General features: G+C 41.6%; 1 protein-coding gene across 2 annotated transcripts in view; it reads right to left on the bottom strand.

The window, feature by feature from the left end:
* GMDS (GDP-mannose 4,6-dehydratase) overlaps positions 1-16,660 on the bottom strand; it is a 543,088-nt gene that overhangs the window by 115,557 nt on the left and 410,871 nt on the right. For both annotated transcript variants that reach the window (XM_040432856.1, XM_040432857.1), the window contains exon 9: positions 11,565-11,683. In XM_040432856.1, the coding sequence (XP_040288790.1) occupies positions 11,565-11,683 (119 nt within the window). The remainder of the gene's footprint in view (positions 1-11,564; positions 11,684-16,660) is intronic.

Genomic DNA, 16,660 nt, shown 5'->3' with positions numbered 1-16,660 from the left:
TCACTGCATATGGTATGGCTGAGCCCACCTACTTGTGTTGCTCCCACCTTCTGTCATTTTGGGCCACTTTTAGTTTCTTCTTCCAGGGCCACATTAAGTTGCCAGTCCGCCCGTGGTCTCATGTGTTTACCTATAAGGGCAAGCTTATATGGTATTAATTCCATGGGAAACCAGAGTCTCATTGTTTACACTAGGTATCCATGCTGAAATGCTGCATTTTTTTCCGCACGGATTTGGAATCCACGCTTAGAAGTGACATGCTGCATTTTGACGTTACCCCATGTGGATTAGCCCCATTGAATGGAGATAATCTGTGTGCGGACCTACAACATTTCAAACTGCAAATTCGTGTCAAAGATCTAAAGATCAGCTTTGGATTTCTGCCATGAATTCCACATCATATTTTTTAGACATGACAATATAGCGGTGTGAACATACCCATAAATAGTGATTATATATTCAACCAGGAATTAATGTGGTGAACGCTACACTTCCTATGAAAGCTGACTCTGTGGAAGCAATTCAGTCCAGCTGCCGATCAGCGGAGAAGCAGTCAGTAACAGTGTCAAGCTTTGGTCCACCAAAACTTTTTGTGAAAGACTGGAATTTTATTACAAGCAGAGACTTCGGTACGTTAAACACCATCTAGGCACTGACAGACTGAAGTAGCGTTTAACCCCCTTTCCCCCTGTGAATTAAAGACTGGTGGTAAAATGTTTCAATCTGGAATATTACTAGTTACGTCCCCCCGAAATGTCATAAAAAGCAATCCTGGCCTTACGAATGGTTAATGACATATGCTAAAGTTAATGTGATAAGATCATCGTTGTTAATGGGACCTGCAAACTGAGCCAACAGTTAATTGTGAAAAGACAGGACAAGGGTGTAACCATTTTGCTGACATGCTCAAGTCTTTTGAATTAGAAATACATAAAAAATTATTTAGTGTCAAAACTGTAATGGGTACATCCAGCAAAGAGGCTCAAGCTTTGTAAGAACGACATGTTGCTACAAAGCCTGAATTCTAAATCACCTTCCATTTAATATTTTTCACTCTCGCATAATGTACATAGTTGCTCAGTACGTTATATTTATCTGCACATTTACCAGATAAAGAGGGTCTATCACTTTTTGATGGGGGAAATTCTCTGCTTCAGGTACAAATCAATAGAAAAGGATTCAAAGAATCACCAAAAAGGCTTCATGCACACGGCTGAGTCTATTTCGGTCCGCAAAATACGGATATTATCTACGTTCATTCCGCATTTTTCTCACTCCCCTCACTAGAAAGGGCTATTCTGGTGTGCAATATGGAATAAGCATTGTTCTATTACAGGAACGACCATGTATGTGTCCCCATAGAAATGAATAGGTCTGCAAAAACAGCCGTAACTTTTTTATTTTTCTGTTCGCATAGCCATATGAAGGCTTGTTTATTACAGGACGATGTAATGGGAGGCTGGAAAAAAATTCTTAATGCAGTGGAATTAGAAAAAAAAAAGCGTCTGCGCCCTTGTTTTATGGGTTTTTCTTTGATGGCATTCATTGTGTGGTAAAAATGACCTGTTAACTTTATTCTGTGAATCAGTAAAATTACAGTGATGCCAAACTTATACCATTTTTGTTATGCTTTAATACTTTTAAAAAATAGAAAGAATGCATTGCTGTATTCTGACAGTATTGCGTCTAGGGCTGCAGTAAACGATTATTTTAAAAATCGAGTAATTCTATTGATTATTTTATATGATTAATCGAGTAATCTAATAAGAAAAAATTATTAATATACTGTTTTCCTTTATAAAAACTAATCAGACCCCCTGCCATCAGTCCCCAAACCCTTTGTTCCCCCCTGTGCGAACTGCCCAAGTGCATCAGTTCCCTCCAGTGCCATCAGCTCCGTTCCCCCAGTACCTTTAGCTCTTCACCACCCCAGTGCCATCAGCTGCCCCTTTAGTGCCATCAGCTGCTCCCTCAGTGCCACCAGCTGCCACCCCAGTGCCATCAGCTTGCATCCCCAGTGCCACCAGCTGCCCCTAGCGTGGCCCCCCATTGCCACTAACTGCCCCCAGTGCCACCAGCTTGCTCCCCAGTGCCACCAACTGCCACCAGTGCCATCAGCTTGCCCCCCAGTGCCACCAACTGCCCCCAATAGCACCAGCTTGCGACCCAGTGCCACCAACTTCCCCCCAGTGCCACCAGCTTGCGCGCCTAACTGCCCCCCAGTGCCACCATCTCCCCCTCCAAGCCATGTCCCCAGCAACAGTACTTACCTTTCCTGTAGGGGCGCCGCTCCACAGCTCCTCTATCATCTTTTCTGCTGTCGTTGACTTGAATGGGTCCGTGAACTGTCGTTCTGACGTCACACAGAGTCGTGTCATAGTGCGCGCTTACGCACGCACGTAAGTCAGGAAGAAAGTGCAGCGAGGTGGCCCGGCGGGTGACCACGGAGCGGTAAGTAATAGCAAGTGCTTCACTCCTGCTCCATGGTCACATTACACAAAAGAATCCTCAATGGAAAAAATATAATAAACAGGCCCTGCTGTAGGCGGGTCCTGATCAGGGTGAATGTTAGCGTAAAACTGACTCTGCTATACTCTGCAATATCAGTTTTGCAGAGTATAGTACAGCCATCAGTCCCACTGGATATTCAAGATCCAAGTGAGACTTGATAAAAAAAATATATAAAAAAATGTGAATGAAAATTGCAATAAAAAAATTAATAGCTTTTTTCCATATTGGCTTTATAATTGATGAAAATGAAAAAATAAAATAAGCTACACATAATTGGTATCACCGTGTCCGTAACAACCTGATCTAGAAAAGGATCACATTACTTATCCCGCGTAGTGAGCGTCGTAAAAAACTATTAAAATACAATGATGAAATTGCTGTTTTTTGTCATCTTACCTCCCCAATTTTTTTTTATAAAAAGCAATTAAATAGTCATGTGTATCCCAAAAACTACAGCTCGTCCCACAAAAAATGTTTGCTAAGAAATAAAAATGTTATTGCAAAATATAACTTATTTTTTATAGAAAAGTGATTTTATGCTGCAAAAGTAAAACATAAAAAACCTGCCGTATATAAATTTGGCATCATAACCATATATTTTAATAGTTCGCACTTTTTTGGGCATGGCGATATGTAATATGTTTATTTATTGTTTATATATTTTATATGTATAATTGGGAAAGGGGGTGATTTAAACTTAATATTTTGGTGTTTGTTTTTTAATTTTTTTTAATTTTATTTTTACTTTTTATTGAATAACTATTACTTTGATCACATGACAGGGATAACTCCAATTTAGAGAGTCTGTTACAGCTTTTCTACTTCTCCACCTGTACCATATTGTTTTTGAAATTATGTGAATGTCCATAATCTAAGTTTTATCCTAAGATGTGGGTCTCCTTTATACAGTGGCCTACAATATTATCTGAGTAAGGCCTCATGCAAACGACCGTATTTTTTCACGGTCCGCAAAATGGGGTTCCGTTGGTCCGTGATCCGTGACCGTTTTTTCGTCCGTGGGTCTTCCTTGATTTTTGGAGGATCCATGGACATGAAAAAAAAGTCGTTTTGGTGTCCGCCTGGCCGTGCGGAGCCAAACGGATCCGTCCTGAATTACAATGCAAGTCAATGGGGACGGATCAGTTTGACGTTGACACAATATGGTGCAATTTCAAACGGATCCGTCCCCCATTGACTTTCAATGTAAAGTCAGGAGTTAATATACCATAGGATCGGAGTTTTCTCCAATCCGATGGTATATTTTAACTTGAAGCGTCCCCATTACCATGGGAACGCCTCTATGTTAGAATATACCATCGGATTTGAGTTACATCGTGAAACTCAGATCCGACAGTATATTCTAACACAGAGGCGTTCCCATAGTGATGGGGACGCTTCTAGTTAGAATATACTACGAACTGTGTACATGACTGCCCCCTGCTGCCTGGCAGCACCCGATCTTTTACAGGGGGCTGTGATCAGCACAATTAACCCTTCAGGTGCCGAACCTGAAGGGGTTAATTGTGCGTATCATAGCCCCCTGTATGAGATCAGGGGCTTCCAGGCAGAAGGGAGCAGACCCCCCTCCCTCCCCAGTTTGAATAACATTGGTGGCCAGTGTGCGACCCCCCCCCCCCCCCCCGGCCCCCCTCCCTCTATTGTAATATTATTGGTGGCCAGTGTGCGGCCTCCCCCGGCCCCCCCTCTATTGTAATATCATTGGTGGCCAGTGTGCGGCCTCCCCTCCCTCCCTCTATTGTAATATCATTGGTGGCCTGTGTGCGGCCTCCGTCTCCCCCCCCTCCCTCTATTGTAATATCATTGGCGGCCAGTGTGCGGCCTCCGTCGCCCCCCCCCCCCCCCCTCCCTCTATTGTAATATCATTGGTGGCCAGTGTGCGGCCTCCCCTCTCCCCCCCCCTTGCCCGATCATTGGTGGCAGCGGAGAGTTCCGATCGGAGTCCCAGTTTAATCGCTGGGGCTCCGATCGGTAACCATGGCAACCAGGATGCTACTGCAGGCCTGGTTGCCATGGTTACTTAGCAATATTACAATATTAGAAGCATTATACTTACCTGCTGCGCTGTCTGTGACCGGCCGGGAGCTCCTCCTACTGGTAAGTGACAGGTCTGTGCGGCGCATTGCTTAATGATCTGTCACTTACCAGTAGGAGGAGCTCCCGGCCGGTCACAGACAGCGCAGCAGGTAAGTATGATGCTTCTTATATTGTAATATTGCTAAGTAACCATGGCAACCAGGCCTGCAGTAGCATCCTGGTTGCCATGGTTACCGATCGGAGCCCCAGCGATTAAACTGGGACTCCGATCGGAACTCTCCGCTGCCACCAATGATCGGGCAAGGGGGGGGGAGAGGGGAGGCCGCACACTGGCCATCAATGATATTAATACAATAGAGGGAGGGGGAAGGCCGCACGCTGGCCACCAATGATATTACAATAAAGGGAGGGGGGGGGCCGACGGAGGCCGCACACTGGCCACCAATGATATTACAATAGAGGGAGGGAGGGGGGGCCGGGGGAGGCCGCACACTGGCCACCAATGATATTACAATAGAGGGAGGGGGGGCGGGGGGGCCGCACACTGGCCACCAATGATATTCAAACTGGGGAGGGAGGGGGGTCTGCCCCCTGCTGCCTGGCAGCCCCTGATCTCTTATAGGGGGCTATGATATGCACAATTAACCCCTCAGGTGCAGCACCTGAGGGGTTAATTGTGCGGATCACAGCCCCCTGTAAGAGATCGGGTGCTGCCAGGCAGCAGGGGGCAGTCATGTACACAGTTCGTAGTATATTCTAACTAGAAGCGTCCCCATCACTATGGGAACGCCTCTGTGTTAGAATATACTGTCGGATATGAGTTTTCACAAAGTGAAAACTCATCTCTAAAAAAGCTTTTATGCAGACGGATCTTCGGATCCGTCTGTATGAAAGTAACCTACGGCCACGGATCACGGATGCGGATGCCAATCTTGTGTGCATCCGTGTTCTTTCACGGACCCATTGACTTGAATGGGTCCGTGAACCGTTGTCCGTCAAAAAAATAGGACAGGTCATATTTTTTTGATGGACAGGAAACACGGATCAAAACGGTGCATTTTCCGATTTTTACACGGACCCATTGAAAGTCAATGGTCCGCGAAAAAAAAAACAAAACGGCCCAGCGGCCACGGATGCACACAACGGTCGTGTGCATGAGGCCTAAGGGTCCATTCACACATCCGTAGTGTATTGCGGATCCGCAATACACCTGGCCGGCACCCCCCATAGAACTGCCTATTCTTGACCACAATTGCCTTAATGCATTCTGAATGGAAAAGGATCCGCTCAGAATGCATCAGTTTGCCTCCAATCAGCCTCCATTCCGCTCTGGAGGCGGACACCAAAACACTGTCCGCTTGACGAAACTGAGCCAAACGGATCCGTCCTGGCACACAATGTAAGTCAATGGGGACGGATGCGTTTTCACTGCGAAAATCTGGCACAATCGAAAAAGGATCCGTCTCCCATTGACTTTTAATGAAATTCATGACGGATCCGTCTTGGTTATGTTACAGATAATACAAACGGATCTGTTCATGACGGATGCATGCGGATGTATTATTGTAACTGATCAGTTTTTGCATATCCATGACGGATCCGCCCAAAACGCGAGTGTGAAAGTAGCCTAAGACTGGGGCTACATGAAGATCGCAATGTTGCATTACATCACATTTAATGATTGTCAATAGGGTATCAAAGTGACATGCTGCGACTGCAACTGAAAATCCAATGTTGGATTTTGGTCATGGAATCGCCACTCACATGCAAATTTGCCATCATAGACCATAATGCAAGTCTTGTGCGACTGTGATTTGCGTGGGAATTTTCTGCAGTTTGGCTATGTTTTTACAGCCTAATCACAGCTCTACAATATTCAAGTGACAGCAAGTTGTGGATAAGTGGCGCAAATGTTTTTGGTCGTGCAACTTTTCTAAAACTTGCTGTTGTGTGACACGTTGCTGTGTAGTCCCAGCTAGGGATGAGCGAATCGACTTTGGAGGCTTCATCCGAAGTCGATTTGCATAAAACTTTGTTGTAATACTGTACGGATCGAGCGCTCGGTACAGTACTAAAATGTATTGGCTCCGATGAGCCGAAGTTATTACTTCGTGAAGTCTCACAAGACTTTGTGTAATAACTTCGTGAATTAATTATTACTGTAAAAAACCTTGGTACCGAACTCTGGTTCGGTTCCAAGTGGTACCTTGGAGCTCTCGCTCCGTACAGTATTACAACAAAGTTTTATGCAAAGTCGATTCGCTCATCCCTAATCCCAGGCTAACAGTAAGAGAAACATAGAATGTGTCGGCAGATAAGAACCATTTGGCCATCTAGTCTGCCCAATATACTGAATACTACGGATAGCCGCTGGCCCTATCTTATATGAAGGATGGCCTTATGCCTATCCCATGCATGGCGTCCCACGTATTATCAGCGCAGGTAGTCGTACCTCCGATCAACTTTAAATGTGAGCTATAAACTTGCAAACAAGGAAACAGTCCGCTTAAGTGTCGGGGTAGGTGTATGGTTACACCCACTTGAAATTTGTAGTAACTTGATGTCTTTTTTCCCAGGACAAGACCGGACTTTCGTTTCTTTATGAAATATATTCGGATATTGTTGCAAATTGAGTAAAGATGCGCAGATAGTAAGCTGCGGTTTTTCTTCCTTTTGTAGAGACTTGTGTACACCAGACGCGTTTCGGAGTTAACACGACTCCTTCCTCAGTGTATAAGTTTAGTAGCTCTTCTCTGAACTGTCTCCAAAGTATCAATATCCTTCTAGAGATATAGTCTCCAGTACTGAGCACAATACTCCAAATGAGGTCTCACTAGTGCTCTGTAGAGCGGCATGAGCACCTCCCTCTTTCTACTGGTAATGCCTCTCCCTATACACCCAAGCATTCTGCTAGCATTTCCTGCTGCTCTATGACATGGTCTGCCTACCTTTAAGTCTTCTGAAATAATGACCCCTAAATCCCTTTCCTTAGATACTGAGGTTAGGACTATATCACTGATTGTATATTCTGCTCTTGGGTTTTTACCCCCTAGGTGCATTATCTTGCACTTATCAACATTAAATTTTAGTTGCCAGATTTTTGACCATTCCCTGTAGTTTTCCTAAATCCTTTTCCATTTGGTGTATCCCTCCAGGAACATCAACCCTGTTACAAATCTTTGTGTCATCAGCAAAAAGACACACCTTACCATCGAGGCCTTCTGCAATTTCACTGATAAAGATATTAAAAAATATGGGTCCCAGAACAGATCCCTGAGGTACCCCACTGGTAACAAGACCATGGTCTGAATATACTCCATTGACTACAACCCTCTGTTGTCTGTCCCTCAGCCACTGCCTAATCCATTCAAAAATATGGGAGTCCAAGCCCAAAGACTGCAATTTATTGATAAGCCTTTTATGTGGGACAGTATCAAAAGCCTTACTAAAGTCTAGATAAGCAATGTCTACTGCACCTCCGCCATCTATTATTTTAGTCACCCAATCAAAAAAATCAATAAGATTAGTTTGGCATGATCTCCCTGAAGTAAACCCATGCTGTTTTTCATCTTTCAATCCATGGGATTTTAGATGTTCCACAATCCTCTCCTTAAGTATGGTTTCCATTAATTTACCCACTATTGATGTCAGGCTTACTGGCCTATAGCTGCCCGATTACTCCCTACTACCTTTCTTGTGAATGGGCAGAACATTTGCTAATTTCCAATCTTCTGGGACAACTCCTGTAAATAAATCTGTTAATGGTTTTGCTAGTTCACCACTGAGCTCTTAATAGCTTTGGGTGTATCCCATCAGGCCCCTGTGACTTATTTATATTAATTTTAGACAGCTGACTTAGAACCTCTTCCTCTGTAAAGACACATGCATCAAAAGATTAATTTGTCTTCCTTCCTAACTGAGGTCCTTTTCCTTCATAAAAACTGAATAGAAGTATTCATTGAGGCAGTCAGCTAGTTCTTTATCTTCTTCCATATACCTTCCTTCTTTTGTTTTTAATTTGGCAATTCCTTGTTTTAGTTTCCTTTTTTCATTTATGTATCTGAAGAATGTCTTATCGCCTTTTTTCACTGATTGAGCTAATTTCTCTTCTGCCTGTGCTTTAGAAGCTCTTATAACTTGTTTGGCCTCACTCTCATCCTCTTTTTTTATTTTTTTTTATAATTACCGTATTTTTCGCCCTATAAGACGCACCGGCCTATAAGACGCACCTAGCTTTTTGAGGAGGAAAATAAGAAAATAGATATTTTTAACCAAAAGGTGTGCTTTTGGGGAGTTTTGAATTAATGGTGGTCTGTGCATGACACTATTATGGGGGATCTGTGGATGACGCACTGTCATGGGGGGGATCTGTGGATGGCACTGTTATGGGGGATCTGTGGATGGCACTGTTATGGGGGATCTGTGGATGGCCCTGTTATGGGGGATCTGTGGATGGCACTGTTATGGGGGATCTGTGGATGGCACTGTTATGGGGGATCTGTGGATGGCACTGTTATGGGAGATCTGTAGATGGTACTGCTATGGGGTGGGAGATTTGTGGATGGCATTGTTAAGGGGTGGGGGGATCTGTGGAGTGGGGGGGGCCCGATGTTCCGGACTCCAGCCCCTCCTCTCTCCCGGCTCATACATCGCAGTCTGTAAAATAAGACACAGGGGCATTTCCCCCCCACACTTTTGGGTGTGGGGGGGGGGGAAGTGCGTCTTATGGGGCGAAAAATACGGTACTAAATGCTATCTTTTTGTTTTTAATGATTTTGGCCACATCTGCTGAGTACCACAGTGGTCTCTTCCTTTTTTTGCTTTTACTGACAAGCCTAATGCAATTTTCTGTTACCTTCCATAGTGCCACTTTTAAGTAGTCCCATTTCTCCTGGACTCCATTGAAATTGTTCCAATCTGATAGGGACTCGTATACCACTAATCTAATTTTAGAAAAGTCAGTTTTTCTAAAATTTTAAACTTTTGTTTTTGTGTGGTGTGAATCAGTCACTGTACTTATAGCAAACCACACTGATTGGTGATCACTAGATCCCAAGCTTTCCCCTACAGTAATATCAGATACCAAATTCCCATTTGTGAATACTAAATCTAAAATGGCCTCCTTCTGGGTTGGCTCCTCAACTACTTGTTGTAGAGATAATCCCAGTAGGGAATTTTGAATGTCTGTACTCCTGGCAGAACTAGCTATTTTGGTTTTCCAGTTTACATCAGGAAGATTAAAGTCTCCTATAATGATAACTTCCCCCTTCAATGTCATTTTAGCTATTTCCTCAACTAGTAGATCATCTAATTCTTTGACTTGGCTAGGTGGTCTATATATCACACCTACACAATTTACCTTATGATTATCAAGCTGCAAGGTAACACAAACTGACTCTAAATTGGTCTCACTAACTTGTATTAAATTAGATTTTATGCTATCTTTCACATACAGGGCCACCCCTCCCCCCTTCTTGCCTTCTCTGTCTTTCCTTATATAGAGAGAACCCTGGTATTGTTATATCCCAGTCATTACTCCCATTGAACCACGTCTCAGTAACAGCCACTAAATCTATATTCTCTGATTCCATTATAGCCTCAAGTTCATTGATCTTATTATAGCCTCAAGTTCATTGATCTTATTCCCTAAACTGCGAGCATTTGTAGACAAGACTCTGAGCTTGTCATTTCTTAACCTATGTGCTACTGGCATCTTCTGGCATTGTTCCGGGGGGCAGTCGAACTGCTGGATTATCACTCTTTTGCCCCCCTTTCCTAGTTTAAATGCTCCTTAGCAAATACTAGGAACTATTCACTGAGGACATTCGTTCCCTTGAGAAAAAGATGCAAACCATCTTTCTTGTACAGTTCTTTTCCATTCCAACAAGAGCTAACATGAGACACAAAGCCAAACCCTTGGTTCAGACACCATTCACCAAGCCATACATTGAATTCCTTAATGCGCATCTTCCTGTCATGCTGCAGAGAATGAAACAGTTGATGCAACCTCCCGTATATCATTTCCAAGTGTGTGAAAAGCCAGATCATTTGTCCCAAGATGGACAATAACATCCACCTCCCTTTTCTGCTTTGCTTGCCTAACAATATTAAGGATACGTCGTCTATTCCTGCTAGCGGTAGCATCAGGGAGACATCTCAACACAATTTTCCTCAAACTTCACACCTCTTATGATGGAATTGCCTACCAACAGCTGCTTACTATCAGTTCTCACCTTAACCTTTTGTCTTTGGCTGCAGTCTTGCATACTTTAGGCATGGGAGATGATTGTTTCTCACCCACTGTGCTTGAGCCATCCTCCATGTTGCTCTTGCACTCTGAAAGTGCTGCAAATGAATTATGGAGAGCCACAGACTGTAATACCACAAATAAGCTGGTGAAGACGCCTAGCTAGTTGGGAGCAGACTGGCACACCTTCTACCTCGATTCATGCCTATATGAAAATCCTTTAGCATCATTATGATGAATAGCGGACTGCAGGAACCAAGGAATTTAAATAACATAACAGAATTGGTTACTTAAATTCGGTTTGAGACAGCACACCAGATGATCTTTAATTTTTTTTTATACTTTTATTGATTTTTCAACATCAGTGGTACATATTATAGCAACATTTCGGGCCCAAATGTTGCTATAATATGTACCACTGATGTTGAAAAATCAATAAAAGTATACATTTTTCTTGAAGATCATCTGGTGTGCCGTCTCAAACCAAATTTAAGTATTTATATAGATCTCTGGGGTGGAAGAGATCAACCTGGGACGTGCACCCACATAAGCCCTCTGGATGAGTGCTGTAGTCGTACTTCTGTCTACAAGAACAGAATTGGTTGTCTCGCGCTGCTGTCTGGTGCCATTATTTTTCTCTGTGATGCACATGTCTTACATTTTATATTTAATTATATGTCATTTGGTTGCATACATTGTTCCAGTGCTTAGAGAACATTAATAGAGTCTCCATGTTATGTCATTTGCTTACATTATGGTTTTCCCAATGTGCTTGAAAGCTTTCTCCACAAACTCACGAACACTGTGGACCTCCCCTGTAGATATCACAAAGTCTTCAGGCTCATCTGTTTGCAACATCAACCACATAGCCTGCAGGGAAAATAAACAGCACAAGTGAGCAATCTGCCATAGAGTATTAGTCGCTGACTAGAACAAGGCATCCCACTAGTATTCATAGTGCTACAGGCAAAGTCTAGTGCAAAGACCCTACAAACTTTCTAGTAGTATGACATAAGTAATATGGAATGTTAGATAGTCTGACCTCATTTTCTCATGCATTAAAGGGGTTCTTCGAGATGTAATTATTGATAACCTATCCTTAGGATAGGTCTTCAGTATCACATCGGCAGGGGTCTGAGTCCTGTCACCTCCACCAATCAGCTGTGCAGCACCGACACTACTGCAGTAACCAAGCATGGGCACTACACAGTGGATGAAGCTGTGTAGGTCTGATGTCACACAACCGATTGGTGGGGGGTGAGGGACGGTAGTTAAACCCCCACCAATGTGGTATTGATGACCAAAGCTAAGGATAGGTCATCAATAGTTAAATCTGAAAGAATCTCTTTAAAGGGGCTTGCCCATCATAGACAATGGGTGCATATCTCTGGGACCCGCAACTACACCAAGAACGAAGCGGGGAAAGGTGATGGAGGGTGCAATGTGCATGCGCAGCCATCCTCCATTCATTTCTATGGAGCCGTCGAAATTAGCTTAGTGCTGGCGATTGCCGCGCAAGCACGTTTCACTCCCATTCACTTGTATGGGTAGAGCGTGTGGAGGTGGGTTCTGTTCTCGGCATAGGTGCGGGTCCTGGAGTTGAAGATTTACCCCCATTGTCTATGATGGGCCAACCCCTTTAAGTTTATATATGTTTATGGATATGCATAACTTATTCACATATGTGCAGACTCTAATAAATTTATGATACAGCATATGCAATATCATCAGCACCACCTGACACAACGGAAAGTTAATTTAAGGAGGAACTATACATAAACAACCAAAACTTATTTCCCTTGAACTTATTATATTAGTGATCCAGTATCACCATTAGAGCAACCAATCATAGATACATAGATCAGATTAAATCACTAATCATAACTCCATCACAATTGCTTTCAAATAATCATCATTTTTATTGGTACTCACAGAGTTATGACCATTGCTGGCCTCACAGACATTAAGAACATTTAAAATCAACCATCAGACTTCGGGTGTATCGCAGTTACCATTCATATAGATAAAGTGCTAGTGCAAAAGTATATATGGAGAGATAATCAGTGCATATAAAGAGTGTTGTTCTGTCCACAATGTATGGTCACAGAGTCAGAGATGCCGACCCTGGATCCTACGGACAATATCAAACACAATACTTTGCTAAGTTATCATACAATCAGCAAAAAGCTATGCATACTGACCCAGGTATCTGTCACACCGTCAGACTGTGCCCCAGGGGCACTGATTATACCTCTCCATATATACTTTTTATGGTTTTTAAAAAAAAATCTTTTGTTAAGTCACCCTGGTTGACTATAACTGGCAATCATTAGATTGCCCATTGTGTTAATTGATGGCTATATAGCCATCACTGACCACTTTATTTTCAATCTAACAATACTGCAGTGCTGCCACCTGGTGGCCTGTATTAGTATATTGCACTAATAGCTGCCGAAGCCTGCTTGAGGCTTCTGGCTATTAGTCCAGTGTAAAAGGTTCCCTGATCTCAGTCAGGGAAAGCTGTTACGGGAAAGAGTGGCTCTCGCTTCTGGACTGTTGAGATTCTGTGCTCAAATTTGACCACGGCATCTGAGGGGTGAAATGTAGGCTGTAAGGCTGATCGCATACATTTGCCATGGGTCTCTGCTGTTTAAAAACAGCAGAAACTCGGTGGCTATGGAGCCTGCGGCATGTGTGAGCGGGTTCCATGCTTAAAGACACGACTTCTACCATACAGGTACGTTGAAGCTTGCGAAGGGGTTAAATTGAATCCTGCAATGTATGAGCAACCATTGCAATGACTGGCACAGGGTGGAGGCATCGGAGTGGCGGTTAGACACATAGGTGACCCTGGCTGCTGCATTCAGGATAGATTAGAGATTGGTAAAGTCTGGTGAGGGGGAGGCCAATTATTAAGGAGTTACAGTAATCGAGATGGGAATGGATCAGGGCAACAATGAGAGTTTTGTTGTTTCAACAGTAAGAAAGGGACGGATTCTAGAGATGTTTTTCAGGTGCCGACGGGATGAGCGATTGAATATAGGGGGTAAAGGAAAGATCAGTGTCAAACATAACACCAAGACAGTGGGTCTACTGCCTAGGCATGATGTTGGTGTCACACACTGAGATGGAGATATCAGGTTTAGGTAGGTTAGTAGATGGAGAGAGCACAAGAAGTTCCGTTCTGAAAAGATTCAGTTTCAGATATAGAGCGGACATTATGTTAGAGACGGTGAACAGCGCACTGGTGTTCTGTAGTATAGCAGGGCTAATGTCACGGGAAGAAGTATATAGTTGGATATCATCAGCATAGAGAAGGTACGGGAAACCGAATATTCTGTCCTATAAGGGTTGTTTATAGAACATTGACCAGATCTGCTGTTTTGGCTGCCATTACCGTTTAAAGAATTTGTAAGCCTTTACAACAACCTTATTTTAATGAAATCCAATTTTTTTTAAAAAACTTGCAACACACTAGGAAGCCTAGCAACACAAACATAAGAAACTTGGAAATGTATTTAGCTTGGCAGGGATAAAACGCGTTGCACTGTGTCCGAGCAGCTGTACCTGGGAACGCCACGAGCAAGGTGTTGGCCATTTAAAAAAAAGAAAAAGAAAAAAACCTTTTCATTTAATACAGACACTCAGCCTCACACCAGGAACACGGTCTCCTCCGGTCAGGTGTTCATGGCTGCCGCAGAGCAGTCAGTGCAACAGTCTTTACATTTCTAGTAACAAACACCACCATTCAGATTTTCTAAGGTGGAACATAGTGTCAATTACTGGGAGGGACAGATTCAATTGACCATATGTCCCTTTTGTCTTTAATTATTCAGCCACAATAGCGCCCCTTTTATCCCCGTGTTTGCACAACCTAGTGTGAAGTGTGAAAGAGAAGCTAATGAGATACACCAGGCAGTAAACACAGAGGACTACTCCTCCATTAGTCCAGATGAATTCACAATCATCATGCCAGACATATCACTCATCCCCCTAGGTCCGCATAGACACACATTTCATCCAAAACCCTTTGAGAGGAATCTTTACAAAGTTTTTTTACCTTGTAGAAAGTGCTTTCTTTTGTAAAGCGGTTACTGCCAGGAAAAGCAAAGCACAAGGAATATACAATTCTAATCTGCAGAGAAAACTAAATGCTTCTTATGAATTTAAAGCAATGATTTGGTTTGGCACCACGATCTCTGTATTCATTTCTTACTATCCAATAATTAAAGTTCTTACTATGGACTAATTAAACATATATGTCATAACAGTAACAGAATATAGAACAGCGCAGTAAAACTAGTCAAAGGTGTAGTACATTGAATTATAGGTTTGCTTCTGATAGAAATGTAATCTCCCACAATTAATGATTCCCTATATGTACTACCTTCGGACAGGCTTTGTATATACAGTATATTCTGGAATTTCCTGTCCATAAAATCTCTATCAGCCAAAATACTGGGTAAAAGTGTCTGCTATGATATGTTATTCTTGGGATACAAAGTCTGTCTGTCTATCTATCTATTCACAATCATGTTTGGAATATTCTGAAACAATCATATACACTTCTGAATTTTTTTTCACTATGCTTGCACTTTATTCTATATATTTTTATGGATTGTGTGTATATTGTCACTGATTAATTGATTATTTGATGCACTTGCACTTTGTGTTAATAAACTCTATGTTCTGTTGCTTGAGAAAAAGGCTCCAGTATAGAGCGAAACGTCGCTTCCTGCATGGGGGGATAAACTCTGTGGATTTATTTTTTCTATTTGAAAGTGCTGCCTTTTTACTATCCATCTATCTATCTATCTATTATCTATCTATCTATCTATCTATCTATCTATCTATCTCTACCTAATATCTAACTTGTATCAATCTATCTATCATCTATCTGTAATTAATATCTATCTAAAATCTAAATATCTACTCAATATCTACCTAATATTGATCTAATTAATATCTATCTAAAATCTACACATCTAATATCTTTTTAAAATCTGCATATCAAATTAATATATCTACCTAATATATATCTACCTACTTCACATCAATCACATAACATAATATCTATACTTCTACCTACTCAATATCTATCTGTTGATGTCTAAATCTACCTAATTACAGAATATACATAGGTTTAAAATGTACATAATATCTATTTATGTGTCTAAGTATTTTTTCTTTCTCTTATATATAAAATCATCTGTTTGTCTACCTGTTTAAATCTACCTAATATTTACAGTATATTTTTTTTTATTTCTATGTGCATCTAATTTTTAATTATCTATTTAATAATCATTCTTTGTATCTAACAAATTTATTTCAAATATATATATATATAATTAATCTAATTACATAATATATATATAATTTCTCTCTACACAATACCTTTCTAATATGTATGTATCTGGTCTGCCTAATATTTGCAGTAAAACCTATCTACCCAGTATCTATTTAATAACTAACTAGTATCAATCTATCTATCTATCTATCTAATATCTATCTATCTATCTATCTATCTAATATCTATCTAATTATCTATCTAATATCTATCTAATATCTATCTATCTAATATCTATCTATCTCTATGTACTATCTATCTATCTAATATCTATCTATCTATCTAATATCTATCTATCATCCATCTAGTATCTAATCTATCTAATAAAATAAATCTCATTATTTTAGATCTATATTTCTATATAGTCAATATCCATCTATCACTATCTTTGTTGAATATCTGTCAACCCTGCACTTGAGTGTATTTTTTTCTGAAAAAAAAAAAAAAGCAAAACATTTTTTTATACTGCAAAGAAAATCAATCCATGTTACATATACTGA

Source organism: Bufo bufo, chromosome 5 (genome assembly GCF_905171765.1).
Source record: "Bufo bufo chromosome 5, aBufBuf1.1, whole genome shotgun sequence".
Lineage (NCBI taxonomy): Eukaryota > Metazoa > Chordata > Amphibia > Anura > Bufonidae > Bufo > Bufo bufo.
Note: the sequence above shows the minus strand (reverse complement) of the source record. Positions and strands in the feature narration are given on the sequence as shown.